Consider the following 17,626-nt stretch of genomic DNA (forward strand, 5'->3'; position numbering starts at 1 on the left):
ACAATGCCTGACAAATGCAATGGCTCAGCTAGGCCAGAAGCTGCAGGACCTTCAGGGGAAACTGGGATAATATCCTCAAGAGTTTGATCTCTGGTTTTGAAGGAGGTGCTCTTAACCCTGTATTGGTCTTGCTCCCTGTTCCTCTTTTCCTGGAAGACATTGCTTACAAATATGGGAAGACGGTACTCCCTCTGAGCTCCGTCCCCTTTAACCTGATGCAACTGTGTCCAAAAACCTGCAGAATCACGTGCCCAACAAGCCCTATGTCTCCACTCGCACACCAGGAGAACTGCATCTTTTAAAAGGTTCTAGACGGCACCGTTCGATCCGCGCAGTGGGCGTGGTATGCGAACATATGCTGTGAGTGGCGCCAAAATACGGCGCATGCGCGCCTGAAGACCGCCGACCGTTCGAGGCGAAATCACCTCAAAGGCGCACGAGTACGACCATATGGTAACGGTGTCTCCCCAGAAGGCACATGCGTCAGCGAATCATCGTAATAAAACACATAGCATGGAGACATTCAGTAACAGCTTGAAAAAGGACACAGTAATAGAGGGGAACACAGCAATCCCAGAGGGAGTACTCACCAGTCCATGATGCAGGGCCTGAAATAACAGGTCCAATCTTCCCCCATCACGGCGGGTAGTGCCTCTGTGGACCTTCAAGGACCGGGTCCCCCATTTTGGGGTCCACACCCTTGGGCCTGTAAAGCACCCTTTTGGGTTTATCTTGGGCAAATTAATGACCAGAATACCACTATCCAAGGGTCCAGCGCCAAATAGGACACATTACAAGCAAAACTTTGTTCTTGCATCGAGCCTCAGGTACCATTCCTTTAGCTTCGTGCCATCCGAACGAATCCGATTTCAACGTCCTTGCTGGAACACTTAATTGAAGAAAATTGAAGAGTCTCAGCGTTTGTGACCATCACCTGAAGACACTGGTGAAAAAAAATGAGGTAATTCCCGTATGGGAGGGGTTATATGGAAGGAACCTTCTTGCTATTGGTTGCCAGTTTCCAATCACCTAGAGGTAGCATATAACCCAGATAGTCACGAATAAGTGCTTTGTGTCCCGTGATGTATGATAAAGAAATGCACCGATTCCTGTGTAAATGACACTGGCAGTGAAAGGGGTTAACCACTAGGTGGCAGTGTAGGGGTAACGTGTGTCCTGGGGAGTGTTTCTAACTGTGGGGGGGGGAGGCATGGCTATGTGTGGCACGTCGCTGATCTCTGCTCCAATCACAGGGAACAGAGATCAGTGACACTGTCACTAGGCAGAATGGAGAGATGCTTGTTTACATCGGCATCTCCCCATTCTTCCTCCCCGTGAGATGATCACGCGTATATAAAATCTCATAAACCCATATTTTATTCACAATAGAAAATGGAAAGCATATTAAATGTTTAAACTGAAAAAAAAATTTACCATTTTAAGAAAAAAAAAATAAGGCAATTTTAAAATTGACGGCAGCAACATGTTTTAAAAAAGCTGGGACAGGGTCATGTTTATCACAGTGTAACACCCCTTCTTATAACAACAACATTGTCTGGGAACTGAAGAGACCAGTTGCTACAGTTTGATAAGAGGAATATTGTCCCATTCTTGCCTGATACAGGATTCTAACTGGCCAACAGTCCTCGGTCTTCTTTGTCAATTTTTTTTTTTTATTTTAAGATTAGTGAAAGGTCTGGGCTGCAGGCAGGCCAGTTAAGCACCCAGACTCTTCTATTACAATGCCATGCTGCTGTCACAGATGCATCATGCAGATTCCCTTTGTCCTGCTGGAATATGCAAGGCCTTCCCTGAAGAAGACATAATCTAGATGGGAGCATATGCTCCTCTAAAACCTGGATATATCTTTCAGCATTGATGGTGCCTTTCCAGATGTGCAAGCTGCCCCTTCCACACAAACGAATGCACCCCCCATACCATCAGGGATGCAGGTTTTGAACTCGGTGCCGAATAACAAGCTGCGAGGTCCCTCTCCTCTTTAGTCTTCTAGGCACAGCGCATGTGGTTGCCAAAATGAATGTCAAATTTCGATACATCTGACCACAGAACAGTTTCCACTTTGCAACAGACTATTGCAACATACAATGGAATTGCTGAGAGCGGCCCTGAACCTCCTCTTCTCAGGCCTTCTACCACTGTTCCTGGCTCCTGCCCTGCGCCTAGTGCCCCATAGGAAGCCACTTTCTATGGGGACACTGGTGCAGGCCTGCTCCCGAGCCTAGCTGTCTGCATCTATTGAATAAGAATAAGTTCACATAAAACAAAATTTAAAAATTCACATTTTTTTGCGTGTAAAAGAATGTGCTTTTATTGGTTTTTTTTTGTTTTTTTTTTTCTTCTTATGCCCCGTACACACGAGCGGACTTTTCGACATCCAAACTCCGACGGACTGAGTCCGTCGGACTATCCGATCGTGTGTGGGCTGCAACGGACTTTAGCTTAGCTAAAGTCTGACGGACTTTAGAAATGAAGCATGCTTTAAATTTTCCCGACGGAACTCCGCCGGAGCCGGTCCCCTTCGAAAAATTCGCTCGTGTGTGTGCTACTCCGACGGACTAATACCGACGCTAGGGCAGCTATTGGCTACTGTCTATGAACTTCCTACGTCGAATCCAGTCGTACGTCATCACGTTCGACTCCGTCGGAGTTTAGTGTGATGGTGTGTGGCCAAGTCCGTTCGGTCGAAAAATCCGCCAGAACTCCGTCGGAACTCCAGCGGAACTCCGTCAGAGGTTTGTCAGACTTAATCCCTCTCGTGTGTACGGGGCATAAGGAGCCTGTAAAGCAGGAGTCAGCAGATCGTCAATCGTGGACAAATCATGTGTAGGTGTTGTCCCTAGTGATGGACGAACGTTTCGCCCGGCGGTCGTTTCGCGGCGAATTTCCGACATTCGCGGTCCGCACGTTCGAACGCCTTTTTCCGTCGTTCGCCGCGGCGGACTTACGTGTTTAATGTATACAAGAACTTTAACCTTTGGTGACACGTTTATCATGTGATACAGGACAGCCAATTGAGACATGACAGCACATGGACACTTGGACATTCCCCCTAACCTATAAATACACCCGATCCGGTGGCCATTTTACATTCTTTCTTCTGTTACGATAGGGACAGGTTCCTGTGTGGAGTAGGGAGAGATAAACCACTAGCTATTTGGTACACAAAAGTTCTTTTCAGGACTGGTATAGGTGTTAGGTGTTGATAGGTTTGCTGTGCTGCTGATTCTTGCAGCAGCCTGAGTGTCTTTTGTTAGTTTAGAGAAAGGGAAAGGACGGTGTATGCTACAGGGACAGCCAGATTAGTCTTTCATCATCATCATCATCATCATCATCATTAGCTGTTACTATCAAGGTCCACAAAAGAGCTGTTCCAGTAACCACTAATCGTTCTCTTTTTTTGCCAATTTGTATAGGGACAGGAAGGAAGCAGTGTTGTCAGGCAGTGAGGGTAATTTTAAAGACTTGCTGTTATTATTAGTTCCACAAAGGTTCTTTTCAGGACTGGTATCAGTGGTATGGTAATAGGCTTGTACATGTATAATATTCTTTCTTCCAAATATAGAAAGGATATTATACTTGACTGCTGCCCTTCTGCTGCAGTCTGCTAAACATTCACAACTCACTTGTTCCACAAAAGTTCTTATAAGGACTGGTAACTTGGTATAGGGTGCTACGGTACATAGGCTTGAGTGCGGTACAGTCTGCTGTTCTGTAAGGACCGCTATAGGTCCACAATAGATAGGGTTGACGTGCACCACTGCTGACCGCTCACCTATACTGCAGCAGTCCTTCAGCGGTATAGGGACTGACGTACAGTCTGCTAATCACTAACACACAACCTGCTTGTTCCACAAAAGTTCTTATAAGGACTGGTAACTTGGTATAGGGTGCTACGGTACATAGGCTTGAGTGCGGTACAGTCTGCTGTTCTGTAAGGACCGCTATCGGTCCACAATAGATAGGGTTGACGTGCACCACTGCTGACCGCTGCCCTATACTGCAGCAGTCCTTCAGCGGTATAGGGACTGACGTACAGTCTGCTAAACACTAATACACAACCTGCTTGTTCCACAAAAGTTCTTATAAGGACTGGTAACTTGGTATAGGGTGCTACGGTACATAGGCTTGAGTGCGGTACAGTCTGCTGTTCTGTAAGGACCGCTATAGGTCCACAATAGATAGGGTTGACGTGCACCACTGCTGACCGCTCACCTATACTGCAGCAGTCCTTCAGCGGTATAGGGACTGACGTACAGTCTGCTAATCACTAACACACAACCTGCTTGTTCCACAAAAGTTCTTATAAGGACTGGTAACTTGGTATAGGGTGCTACGGTACATAGGCTTGAGTGCGGTACAGTCTGCTGTTCTGTAAGGACCGCTATCGGTCCACAATAGATAGGGTTGACGTGCACCACTGCTGACCGCTGCCCTATACTGCAGCAGTCCTTCAGCGGTATAGGGACTGACGTACAGTCTGCTAAACACTAATACACAACCTGCTTGGTCCACAAAAGTTCTTATAAGGACTGGTAACTTGGTATAGGGTGCTACGGTACATAGGCTTGAGTGCGGTACAGTCTGCTGTTCTGTAAGGACCGCTATAGGTCCACAATAGATAGGGTTGACGTGCACCACTGCTGACCGCTCACCTATACTGCAGCAGTCCTTCAGCGGTATAGGGACTGACGTACAGTCTGCTAATCACTAACACACAACCTGCTTGTTCCACAAAAGTTCTTATAAGGACTGGTAACTTGGTATAGGGTGCTACGGTACATAGGCTTGAGTGCGGTACAGTCTGCTGTTCTGTAAGGACCGCTATCGGTCCACAATAGATAGGGTTGACGTGCACCACTGCTGACCGCTGCCCTATACTGCAGCAGTCCTTCAGCGGTATAGGGACTGACGTACAGTCTGCTAAACACTAATACACAACCTGCTTGGTCCACAAAAGTTCTTATAAGGACTGGTAACTTGGTATAGGGTGCTACGGTACATAGGCTTGAGTGCGGTACAGTCTGCTGTTCTGTAAGGACCGCTATAGGTCCACAATAGATAGGGTTGACGTGCACCACTGCTGACCGCTCACCTATACTGCAGCAGTCCTTCAGCGGTATAGGGACTGACGTACAGTCTGCTAATCACTAACACACAACCTGCTTGTTCCACAAAAGTTCTTATAAGGACTGGTAACTTGGTATAGGGTGCTACGGTACATAGGCTTGAGTGCGGTACAGTCTGCTGTTCTGTAAGGACCGCTATCGGTCCACAATAGATAGGGTTGACGTGCACCACTGCTGACCGCTGCCCTATACTGCAGCAGTCCTTCAGCGGTATAGGGACTGACGTACAGTCTGCTAAACACTAATACACAACCTGCTTGTTCCACAAAAGTTCTTATAAGGACTGGTAACTTGGTATAGGGTGCTACGGTACATAGGCTTGAGTGCGGTACAGTCTGCTGTTCTGTAAGGACCGCTATAGGTCCACAATAGATAGGGTTGACGTGCACCACTGCTGACCGCTCACCTATACTGCAGCAGTCCTTCAGCGGTATAGGGACTGACGTACAGTCTGCTAATCACTAACACACAACCTGCTTGTTCCACAAAAGTTCTTATAAGGACTGGTAACTTGGTATAGGGTGCTACGGTACATAGGCTTGAGTGCGGTACAGTCTGCTGTTCTGTAAGGACCGCTATCGGTCCACAATAGATAGGGTTGACGTGCACCACTGCTGACCGCTGCCCTATACTGCAGCAGTCCTTCAGCGGTATAGGGACTGACGTACAGTCTGCTAAACACTAATACACAACCTGCTTGTTCCACAAAAGTTCTTATAAGGACTGGTAACTTGGTATAGGGTGCTACGGTACATAGGCTTGAGTGCGGTACAGTCTGCTGTTCTGTAAGGACCGCTATAGGTCCACAATAGATAGGGTTGACGTGCACCACTGCTGACCGCTCACCTATACTGCAGCAGTCCTTCAGCGGTATAGGGACTGACGTACAGTCTGCTAATCACTAACACACAACCTGCTTGTTCCACAAAAGTTCTTATAAGGACTGGTAACTTGGTATAGGGTGCTACGGTACATAGGCTTGAGTGCGGTACAGTCTGCTGTTCTGTAAGGACCGCTATCGGTCCACAATAGATAGGGTTGACGTGCACCACTGCTGACCGCTGCCCTATACTGCAGCAGTCCTTCAGCGGTATAGGGACTGACGTACAGTCTGCTAAACACTAATACACAACCTGCTTGGTCCACAAAAGTTCTTATAAGGACTGGTAACTTGGTATAGGGTGCTACGGTACATAGGCTTGAGTGCGGTACAGTCTGCTGTTCTGTAAGGACCGCTATAGGTCCACAATAGATAGGGTTGACGTGCACCACTGCTGACCGCTCACCTATACTGCAGCAGTCCTTCAGCGGTATAGGGACTGACGTACAGTCTGCTAATCACTAACACACAACCTGCTTGTTCCACAAAAGTTCTTATAAGGACTGGTAACTTGGTATAGGGTGCTACGGTACATAGGCTTGAGTGCGGTACAGTCTGCTGTTCTGTAAGGACCGCTATCGGTCCACAATAGATAGGGTTGACGTGCACCACTGCTGACCGCTGCCCTATACTGCAGCAGTCCTTCAGCGGTATAGGGACTGACGTACAGTCTGCTAAACACTAATACACAACCTGCTTGGTCCACAAAAGTTCTTATAAGGACTGGTAACTTGGTATAGGGTGCTACGGTACATAGGCTTGAGTGCGGTACAGTCTGCTGTTCTGTAAGGACCGCTATCGGTCCACAATAGATAGGGTTGACGTGCACCACTGCTGACCGCTGCCCTATACTGCAGCAGTCCTTCATCGGTATAGGGACTAAGAGTTTTGTCACAGGGTCATTTAAAAAATGACAGGCAGAGGAAGAGGCAGGCCCTTCCGCAGGGGTGGTAGGGGTAGGGCAGGAGCAACAGGCTTGAGCCAAAGTGGGAAGTTGCAGAAGGTGCGTTCAATTACTTTAAAGGATGCACCAGACTTGGTTGAGTGGCTCGCGCAGCCTTACTCTTCTGCACCCTCCTCATCCTCTCGATCTGCACCCTCTTCTTCACTCTCTGCTATGTGCACCCCCAAAGACACTACCACCAACAACACCACCACCACCACCACCACCACATACCTTCCGCTTGAGTCACTGGAATTATTTTCCGATCCATATCAAGAGGACATTTCTGATGCGCAGCCACTCTTGGTATTGGATCAGGAAGAGGAGGTAGCAACAAGCGCTACTCAGCAGTCTGACGCCAGTACCCAGATCAGCCCAAGGAGGAGGTTGGTCCCCGGTGTTGCTGCCTACTCCGAGATCTCTACTTATAGCGGTGGGGAAGGTGACGTTGATGATGACGTGTCTAGTGATGTCACGTGGGTGCCCACAAGAGAGGAAGAGGAGGGGAGTTCAGAGGGAGATATGGACCAGCAGATAGGGAGGAGAAGCAGCAATGACTTACATTGCACAGCAGGGACAAAGCAGACTGCAAATGTATCAGGAGCGAGTCATCGACCATGTACGGTCACATCTGGCGCTCCCAGGACACCGGCACATGGCTCCGCAGTGTGGGCTTTTTTTAACGTGTCCGCTGCTGACAATAGCGTTGCCATCTGCAATCTTTGCAGTCAACGCGTTAGTCGCGGTAAGCCCAATACTCACCTAGGGACGACCGCCTTAAGAAGGCACATGGGCAGCCATCACCAAGCCGAGTGGGAGCAACGGAACACACAAAGCCACACTGCAGGCTCTCACCGTCCAGCCTCGTCTTCTACTTCTCCTTCTCCTCTCTCCTCACAATTGTCCTCCACTCCACCTTCCATCACGCCAAGCTCACATTTTTCTGCAAAAAGGCAGGCTTCCGTGGGCCTAATGTTTGAGCGTAAAAAAATGATGATGCCGGATAACCCTCTTGCCCAATGGTTGGCGGCTGGCTTGTCAGAACTCATAGCCCGCCAACTACTGCCATATAAACTGGTGGACTCGGAGGCCTTTCGCAAATTTGTGGCCATTGGAACACCACAATGGAAGGTCCCAGGAAGGAAGTATTTCTCAGAGAAGGGCATCCCAGAGCTATATGGCCATGTTCAGCGGCAAGTGAATGTATCTCTGGCACACAGTGTCGGTGCCAAGATACATCTGACCACAGACACGTGGTCTAGCAAACACGGGCAGGGAAGGTATATCAGTTTTACTGCCCACTGGGTGAACCTTCTGACGGCCGTCAAGCATGTAACCCGTGGCACCCGTGTAGATTTGGTTTTACCGCCACGGATTGCATGCAGGCCTGACTCTTCTTCTCCTCCTCCTACTCCATCCTCCTCCCTCTCCTCCTCAGCTGCCTCCTCCTTTTCCGCTGCTAGCCTCTCTTCCACTGCACCGCCCAAGCTCCCCAGAACCTATTCCACATGCCAGGTGAGACGTTGCCATGCCGTGCTGCGTCTGTTGTGCCTGGAAGCAAAGAGCCACACTGGCCCGGCACTCCTTTCAGCTTTGCGTTCACAGGCAGATCAGTGGCTGACACCGCTCAATTTGACAGTTGGTAAAGTGGTGTGTGACAACGGTGCCAATCTGCTTAGCGCATTGAAACAGGGCAAAATCACGCACGTGCCGTGCATGGCACACGTCTTAAACTTGGTCGTGCAGCGATTCCTTGTCAAATACCCTGGGGTCCAGGACATCTTGCGGCAGGCAAGGAAAATCTCGGCCCATTTCAGAAGATCTTACACGGCCATGGCTCGCCTTGCTGACATTCAGCGGCGACACCATCTGCCGGTCAGACGTCTTATTTGCGATTGCCCGACGCGATGGAACTCAACCTTCTATATGCTTGATAGGCTGCTCCAGCAGAAACGTGCAGTTAACGTCTACCTGTATGAACTCTGCGAAAGAAACGGTTCTGGGGAGCTGGGTTTTTTTTCACCGCGCCAGTGGCTGCTCATGCGCGACACATGCAGACTTCTGCGGCCATTTGAGGAGATCACCAAACTGGTCAGTCGCAGCCATGGCGCCATCAGTGACATGGTACCTTATGCCTTCTTTCTGGAGCGTGCATTGCGTCGTGTCATTGATCAGGCTGTGGAGGAGCAGGAGCGGGAAGATGAGGAAGTCGCAATGCTGGATGAATTCCCAGGGGGGGCTACTCTATCTGAGACAAGTCAACAACAGGAGTCTGATGAGGAGTCAGAGGAGGATGGTGCCGGGGCGGATGAGCAGGAGCAAGAAGAGCATGCTTTAAACCTTTCTGGGATCCCTGTTGTGCGAGGATGGGGAGAGGAGAATGAAGAGGACGACATTATCCTGGATGATGAGCAGGAGCCAGGCCACCACACCGCTTCCACTTTAGTGCAAATGGGGGCCTTCATGCTCCAGTGTTTTAATAGGGACCCCCGTATAAAAAGCATGAGGGTCAAGGACCAGTACTGGGTGGCAACGTACTTAGACCCCCGGTACAAACACAAAATGGCGGAAATGTTACCGCCGTCGCAGAGGGCTGTCAGAATGCAGCACTTCCAGGCCTTGCTTCGAGAAATGCTGCATTCTGCTTTTGCGTGCGCTGGCAGAGGAGCAATTCCCACTCCCAGAGAAGGATTTGCGGGTACCAATCCAACAGCGCCTGCAAGAAGAGGCCGGTTTGAAGATGTGTTGGTGACTTCGGATATGAGGTCATTCTTTCAGCCGACCCATCGACAGGTGTCATCCGGATCCAGCATCAGGGAACGCCTAGACCGTCAGGTGTCCGACTACATTGGGTTAACGGCCGATGTGGACGCTCTGAGGAGTGATGAACCCCTAGACTACTGGGTGGGCAGGCTTGACCTCTGGCCAGAGCTTGCCCAATTTGCAATCGAACTGTTGGCTTGCCCCTCATCCAGTGTCCTGTCCGAAAGGACGTTCAGCGCAGCAGGGGGGATTGTGACCGATAAGCGTACTCGCCTAGCTCACCACAGTGTTAACTACCTCACATTTCTAAAAATGAATGAGGCATGGATCTCGGAGGAATTCAACACATGTGACCAGTAGACCATGTATATGTCTATAAACTATTTTTTTAATCAAGCACACAGACCTTCTTAATTCATTTGGCTCACTTCCTTGACCCAAAAAAGCACACCGTACTATATGCCCCTACCCTCCTCTTTGAAGAGGTTGAGCGGTGTCATATTTCTACTGGGGCTGCTTATGATATCCCTGTGCTGTGCTGACTTCCTCCTGGGGGTTCTTATTATGAAGGGATCACACTATCCCTGTGCTGTGCTGACTTCCTCCTGGGGGTTCTTATTATGAGGGGATCACACCATCCCTGTGCTGTGCTGACTTCCTCCTGGGGCTGCTTACGGTGCTGCTGTCAGTGCTGTATGTCACGGTGCTGCTGTCAGCGCTGTATGTCACGGTGCTGCTGTCAGCGCTGTATGTCACGGTGCTGCTGTCAGCGCTGTATGTCACGGTGCTGCTGTCAGCGCTGTATGTCACGGTGCTGCTGTCAGCGCTGTATGTCACGGTGCTGCTGTCAGCGCTGTATGTCACGGTGCTGCTGTCAGCGCTGTATGTCACGGTGCTGCTGTCAGCGCTGTATGTCACGGTGCTGCTGTCAGCGCTGTATGTCACGGTGCTGCTGTCAGTGCTCTGTATTACGGTGCTGCTGTCAGATGCCTCTATCACGGTGCATGTGTCATTCCGGTATGTCACGCTGCTGGTGATCATCTCCTGCACCCTCTTCTTTGCCTACCCTGGTCCCTGACCTTCCCTCTCCTCCATTGCCTTCATTAGCTCCATAGTCCTGAATTGTTAGAACAATTTCCCAAATAAAATAAAAATGCTTGTAGTTATCGATCCCAAATTCACCTCATACATGTATTATGTCATTGTCCAGATGGTGGGACTACGTTTTACCCCCTAATAATTACCACGTGGCCGCAAATTCGACATGAAGGTTTGCAAAGTTCGCCTCCCATTGAAGTCAATGGGGCCCGCGGCGAACGTTCGGTTTCGCGAACGTTTGGGTCCGTTCGCATTTCGCTTTCGCGAAACGTCCCGTCGGAAGTTCGTCCATCACTAGTTGTCCCTTCCTTACTGACCCCCGGGACCTGGACAGGTCCGGGCAGCGGGGGCTTCATGTACTAGATACAATCCTTCTGCAGCAGCTGAAATGCTGGGGATCCGTTCCAATACATTTTGCTGCATTCAGCAGGTGGCTGCACTCTGACAATAGAAATCTCTGACTGTGCTAGTAATTCACCTCCACCTGGAAATGAAAGGAGCAAGAATGAGTGACATTACACATCCCCCACCTCAGATCTGTCACTGAATGACACTATAGTTATCCTCTATATTTGTTATCAGGAAGAGGAGGGTGAGACCATAGTTATCGCCTATGTCTGACATCAGGAAGAGGGAAGGTAACACCATACTTATCCCCTTTCAGCCCCTTCCTTTACTGAATGAACACAGTGAGTAATCGGTACTGATCACTCACTGTGTTCTTTCATAACTGAAGCATAGTAAACTGTGTTTACCATGCTTGTTTGTGAATGACCAGGGAGACTGTGCAGAGCTCTATCTGTTCATTCATTCCACATAGCTTAGGCTGCAGAGAGGGATGTTGAGGACCATGCCCCAACAAGGCTGTTAAAAATATGTATACAAAAATAAAATTGTTAAAAAAAAATTATAAAATATTACAGTTGTAAAAAAATAATAAAAAAATAAAAAAATCTAATAAAAAAACTACTGACACTGTCCTCTGCTCTACAGGCACCAACCTCAGCTATACTGACACTATCCTCTGCCCAGCTGACAAAGTCCACCTCCCTACTGGCACCGTCTACTGCTCTACTGACCGACACCGTCCTCTGCCCTACCGACACCGTCCTCTGCCCTACCGACACCGTCCTCTGCCCTACCGGCACCGTCCTCTGCCCTACCGGCACCGTCCTCTGCCCTACCGGCACCGTCCTCTGCCCTACTGACCGACACCATCCACTGCCCTACTGACACCATCCACTGCCCTACCGGCACCGTCCTCTGCCCTACTGACCGACACCATCCACTGCCCTACCGACCCCGTCCTCTGCCCTACTGACACCGTCCTCTGCCCTACCGACCCCGTCCTCTGCCCTACCGGCACCGTCCTCTGCCCTACCGGCACCGTCCTCTGCCCTACCGGCACCGTCCTCTGCCCTACCGGCACCGTCCTCTGCCCTACCGGCACCGTCCTCTGCCCTACTGACCGACACCATCCACTGCCCTACTGACACCGTCCACTGCCCTACCGACACCATCCTCTGCCCTACCGGCACCGTCCTCTGCCCTACCGGCACCGTCCTCTGCCCTACCGGCACCGTCCTCTGCCCTACTGACCGACACCATCCACTGCCCTACTGACACCGTCCACTGCCCTACCGGCACCGTCCTCTGCCCTACTGACCGACACCATCCACTGCCCTACTGACACCGTCCTCTGCCCTACCGACACCGTCCTCTGCCCTACCGGCACCGTCCTCTGCCCTACCGGCACCGTCCTCTGCCCTACTGACCGACACCATCCACTGCCCTACTGACACCGTCCTCTGCCCTACTGACACCGTCCACTGCTCTACTGACACCGTCCACTGCCCTACTGACACCGTTCACTGCCCTACTGATACCGTCCTCTGCCCTGCCGACACCGTCCTCTGCCCTGCCGACACCGTCCTCTGCCCTGCCGACACCGTCCTCTGCCCTGCCGACACCGTCCACTGCCCTGCCGACACCGTCCACTGCCCTGCCGACACCGTCCACTGCCCTGCCGACACCATACTCTTCTCTACTGACACCGTCCTCTGCCCTACTGACACCGTCCTCTGCCCTACTGACACCGTCCTCTTCTCTACTGACACCGTACTCTTCTCTACTGACACCGTCCTCTTCTCTACTGACACCGTACTCTTCTCTACTGACACCGTACTCTTCTCTACTGACGACGTCCTCTGCCCTACTGACACCGTCTTCTTCTCTACTGACACAGTCCTCTGCCCTACTGACACCGTCCTCTGCCCTCCCGACACCATCCTCTTCCCTACTGACACCGTCCTCTGCCCTCCCGACACCGTCCTCTGCCCTCCCGACACCGTCCTCTGCCCTATCGACACCGTCCTCTGCCCTATCGACACCGTCCACTGCCCTACCGACACCGTCCACTGCCCTACCGACACCGTCTACTGCCCTACCGACACGGTCCACTGCCCTACCGACACCGTCCACTGCCCTAATGATGGAGTTGAGGAACATTATTCTGAAATTGTTTGACTGTTTTTAGATGCAGCTTTTCACAGATTGGTGAACCTATGCCCATCTTTTCTTCTGAGACACTCTGACTCTCTAAGGTGCTCTTTTTATATCCAATCATGTTACTGACCCGTTGTCAATTACCCTACCATATTTTTGCTCCATAAGACGCACCTGACCATAGAACAAAATATTACAGCGCACACATGCAAAAAATACATTTACCTCCAGCAAGGCTTATTTAAAACACCTAAACATTATCAAAAAACATTATCAAAAAATATGGGGGTTTGATCACGCCCTATTGCTATTTGGTGCTTAAGCCCACTTACTATGACAAAGTACCCCATGGTTAGTGGGTCCTCCACTATCCATAGACTAGGAGATCCTGCTTCTCTGAACCATGGGAGCCATACACTCCTCTATATGGTAGAGCATGAGGTCTCCACTAGGGATGGGCTCGTACAGAGCCCGCCAGAAAGTCAGCGCAGCGCTGCGCTAATCACAGGCAGTGAGACATTGTCCCGATGTGCGGCTGCAGAGATCGGGGCAATGTGTCACTGCTTGTGAGTAACGCAGCGCTGTCTTCATGGCGGGCTCTGCACGTGGAGCGTGTGAACACGCCCGAGCCAATACCTAGTCTCCACCCATGACACAGGTGGTCACTAATGACAGCACCATATAGCAACATGGTGTGACCAAACCCCCATATGTTTTTTAATGTTTTTTTGAAAATGTTCAGGTGTTTTAAAAAGCCTTGCAGGAGGTAAATGTCTTTTTTTCCCATGTGTGCGCTGTAATATTTTGTTCTGTTGTATGGTAAAAACTATTCTGAACCAAATGGTGTACTAAAATATTTACCAGTGCCCATGAAATGCAGCCTTACCAGTGCCAATTACATGAAGCCAGACCCGCCCCATGTACTCCAGCCAGACCCGTCCCATGTACTCCAGCCAGACCCGCCCCATGTACTCCAGCCAGACCCGCCCCATGTACTGCAGCCAGACCGGCCCCATGTACCCCAGCCAGACCCGCCCCATGTACTCCAGCCAGACCCGCCCCATGTACTCCAGCCAGACCCGCCCCATGTACTGCAGCCAGACCGGCCCCATGTACCCCAGCCAGACCCGTCCCATGTACTCCAGCCAGACCCGCCCCATGTACTCCAGCCAGACCCGCCCCATGTACTGCAGCCAGACCGGCCCCATGTACCCCAGCCAGACCCGCCCCATGTACTCCAGCCAGACCCGCCCCATGTACTTCAGCCAGACCCGCCCCATGTACTCCAGCCAGGCCCGTCCCATGTACTCCAGCCAGACCCGTCCCATGTACTGCAGCCAGACCCGTCCCATGTACTCCAGCCGGACCCGCCCCATGTACTCCAGCCAGGCCCGTCCCATGTACTCCAGCCAGACCCGCCCCATGTACTCCTGCCAGGCCCGTCCCATGTACTCCAGCCAGGCCCGTCCCATGTACTCCAGCCAGACCCGTCCCATGTACTGCAGCCAGACCCGTCTCATGTACTGCAGCCAGACCCGCCCTATGTACTCCCGTCCCATGTACTGCAGCCAGACCTGTCTCATGTACTGCAGCCAGACCCGCCCCATGTACTCCAGCCAGACCCACCCCATGTACTCCAGCCAGACCCACCCCATGTACTCCAGCCAGGCCTGTCCCATGTACTCCAGCCAGACCCGCCCCATGTACTCCAGCCAGACCTGCCCCATGTACTCCAGCCAGACCCGCCCCATGTACTCCAGCCAGGCCCGTCCCATGTACTCCAGCCAGACCCGCCCCATGTACTCCAGCCAGGCCCGTCCCATGTACTCCAGCCAGACCCGTCCCATGTACTCCAGCCGGACCCGCCCCATGTACTCCAGCCAGACCCGCCCCATGTACTCCAGCCAGACCCACCCCATGTACTCCAGCCAGACCCACCCCATGTACTCCAGCCAGGCCCGCCCCATGTACTCCAGCCAGGCCCGTCCCATGTACTCCAGCCAGACCCGTCCCATGTACTGCAGCCAGACCCGTCCCATGTACTGCAGCCAGACCCGTCCCATGTACTCCAGCCGGACCCGCCCCATGTACTCCAGCCAGGCCCGTCCCATGTACTCCAGCCAGACCCGCCCCATGTACTCCTGCCAGGCCCGTCCCATGTACTCCAGCCAGGCCCGCCCCATGTACTCCAGCCAGGCCCGTCCCATGTACTCCAGCCAGACCCGTCCCATGTACTGCAGCCAGACCCGTCTCATGTACTGCAGCCAGACCCGCCCCATGTACTCCCGTCCCATGTACTGCAGCCAGACCCGTCTCATGTACTGCAGCCAGACCCGCCCCATGTACTCCCATCCCATGTACTGCAGCCAGACCTGTCTCATGTACTGCAGCCAGACCCGCCCCATTTACTCCAGCCAGACCCACCCCATGTACTCCAGCCAGACCCACCCCATGTACTCCAGCCAGACCCGTCTCATGTACTGCAGCCAGACCCGTCTCATGTACTGCAGCCAGACCCGCCCCATGTACTGCAGCCAGACCCGTCTCATGTACTGCAGCCAGACCCATCTCATGTACTGCAGCCAGACCCGTCTCATGTACTGCAGCCAGACCCGCCCCATGTACTGCAGCCAGACCCGCCCCATGTACTGCAGCCAGACCCGTCTCATGTACTGCAGCCAGACCCATCTCATGTACTGCAGCCAGACCCTTCCCATGTACTGCAGCCAGACCCGTCTCATGTACTGCAGCCAGACCCATCTCATGTACTGCAGCCAGACCCATCTCATGTACTGCAGCCAGACCCATCTCATGTACTGCAGCCAGACCCATCTCATGTACTGCAGCCAGACCCGTCCCATGTATTGCAGCCAGACCCGCCCCATGTACTCCAGCTTTACCTGTGTCTGGTGAGAACTTCATCACATATGCCTGTCACGCGGCCGTACTCCATGCTCTGTCTTCTGAGAATGACAGGCTCAGCCAGGAGTTGGCCTGGTCAATATTCGCTCCATAAGACGCAGAGACGTTTTCCCCCATTTTTTGGGGGGAAAAAAAGTGCATATTATGAAGGAAAATATTAGATAATTAGTTGCAAAGTGTTCTTCCAGCTCTCCCTTCTTGGTACCTCTTTTTGATGCCCTATCCTAACTTTTTTGAGATGTGTTGCTGCCATCAACTTCAAATTTTACCTTATTTTTTACTTAAAAATGTTACATTTTCTCAGTTTAAACATTTGATGCATTTTATATTGTGAATAAAATATGGGTTTTTGAGATTGGCAAATCATTGCAATCCGTTTTTTCTTCTGTAGATTTTTACAAGACGTCCCAACTTTTTATTGGAATTGGATTGTATAATTTAAGATCCATATCTCCACAGCAGATAATAACTTTACCTTGAGTTCCTTTTGTAGGTTGCTGCATTTCCCCAGAGATGGAGCCACCATGTCGTTGTTAACTTGGAAGTTATTTGGAAGCTTTACGCATTTCTTGATCAGTGTGGGGTTAATTCCATTCAGATATTGGCTTCCAAAGAAAGTATCCTCCGTCCATATGTCACTCACTATATCTGCAATGCAAGAGCTTTAAAAATTAAGATATTAAAGAAGTGGCTACAGAGGGGGGTGATCAAGTATACAAGTGGCTTAAAGTAGAATTCTCACTAATGGCCCGATGCCTGTGGAGGTCACTCGCTGGCGCAGGAATCTTCTCCTTGGCTGCCAGTCTACAACCATCTTGATTGGCTGTTGCAAGCTGACATCACTCCTGTGCATGCGCAGAAACGCAATTTTCTGGTCACACAGATACTGTGCAGGAATTTAAACTGAGCTGCGCATGTGCAGCTTAGTGTACATTCTACAGAGGATCGTAAACGGGTAGTTAATGTATTTTTATTAATAAAATAAGGTGTGTGGCGCTAATAAACACACAGAAAAGGTTTGTAAACATACAGTGCCTTGCGAAAGTATTCGGCCCCCTTGAACTTTTCAACCTTTTGCCACATTTCAGGCTTCAAACATAAAGATATAAAATTTTTATTTTTTTGTGAAAAATCACCAACAAGTGGGACACAATTGTGAAGTGGAACGAAATCTATTGGATTTTTGAAACTTTTTTAACTAATAAAAAAATAAGTGGGGCGTGCAAAATGATTCGCCCCCCTTGCGTTAATACTTTGTAGAGCCGCCTTTTGCTGCGATTACAGCTGCAAGTCGCTTGGGGTGTCTCTATCAGTTTTGCACATCGAGAGACTGAAATTCTTGCCCATTCTTCCTTGCAAAACAGCTGG

At 50.9% G+C, this 17,626-nt stretch overlaps 1 protein-coding gene across 1 annotated transcript in view; it reads right to left on the reverse strand.

The window, feature by feature from the left end:
• Nucleotides 1-17,626, reverse strand: part of LOC143957711 (hydroperoxide isomerase ALOXE3-like) — a 181,562-nt gene that overhangs the window by 81,206 nt on the left and 82,730 nt on the right. Inside the window, exon 6 of the mRNA XM_077467406.1 lies at nucleotides 16,734-16,906. Within this exon, the coding sequence (XP_077323532.1) occupies nucleotides 16,734-16,906 (173 nt within the window). The remainder of the gene's footprint in view (nucleotides 1-16,733; nucleotides 16,907-17,626) is intronic.

The sequence above is a fragment of the Lithobates pipiens genome, unplaced genomic scaffold (genome assembly GCF_037356315.1).
Source record: "Lithobates pipiens isolate NorthernLeopardFrog02 unplaced genomic scaffold, aLitPip1_a1.2 Scaffold_55, whole genome shotgun sequence".
NCBI lineage: Eukaryota > Metazoa > Chordata > Amphibia > Anura > Ranidae > Lithobates > Lithobates pipiens.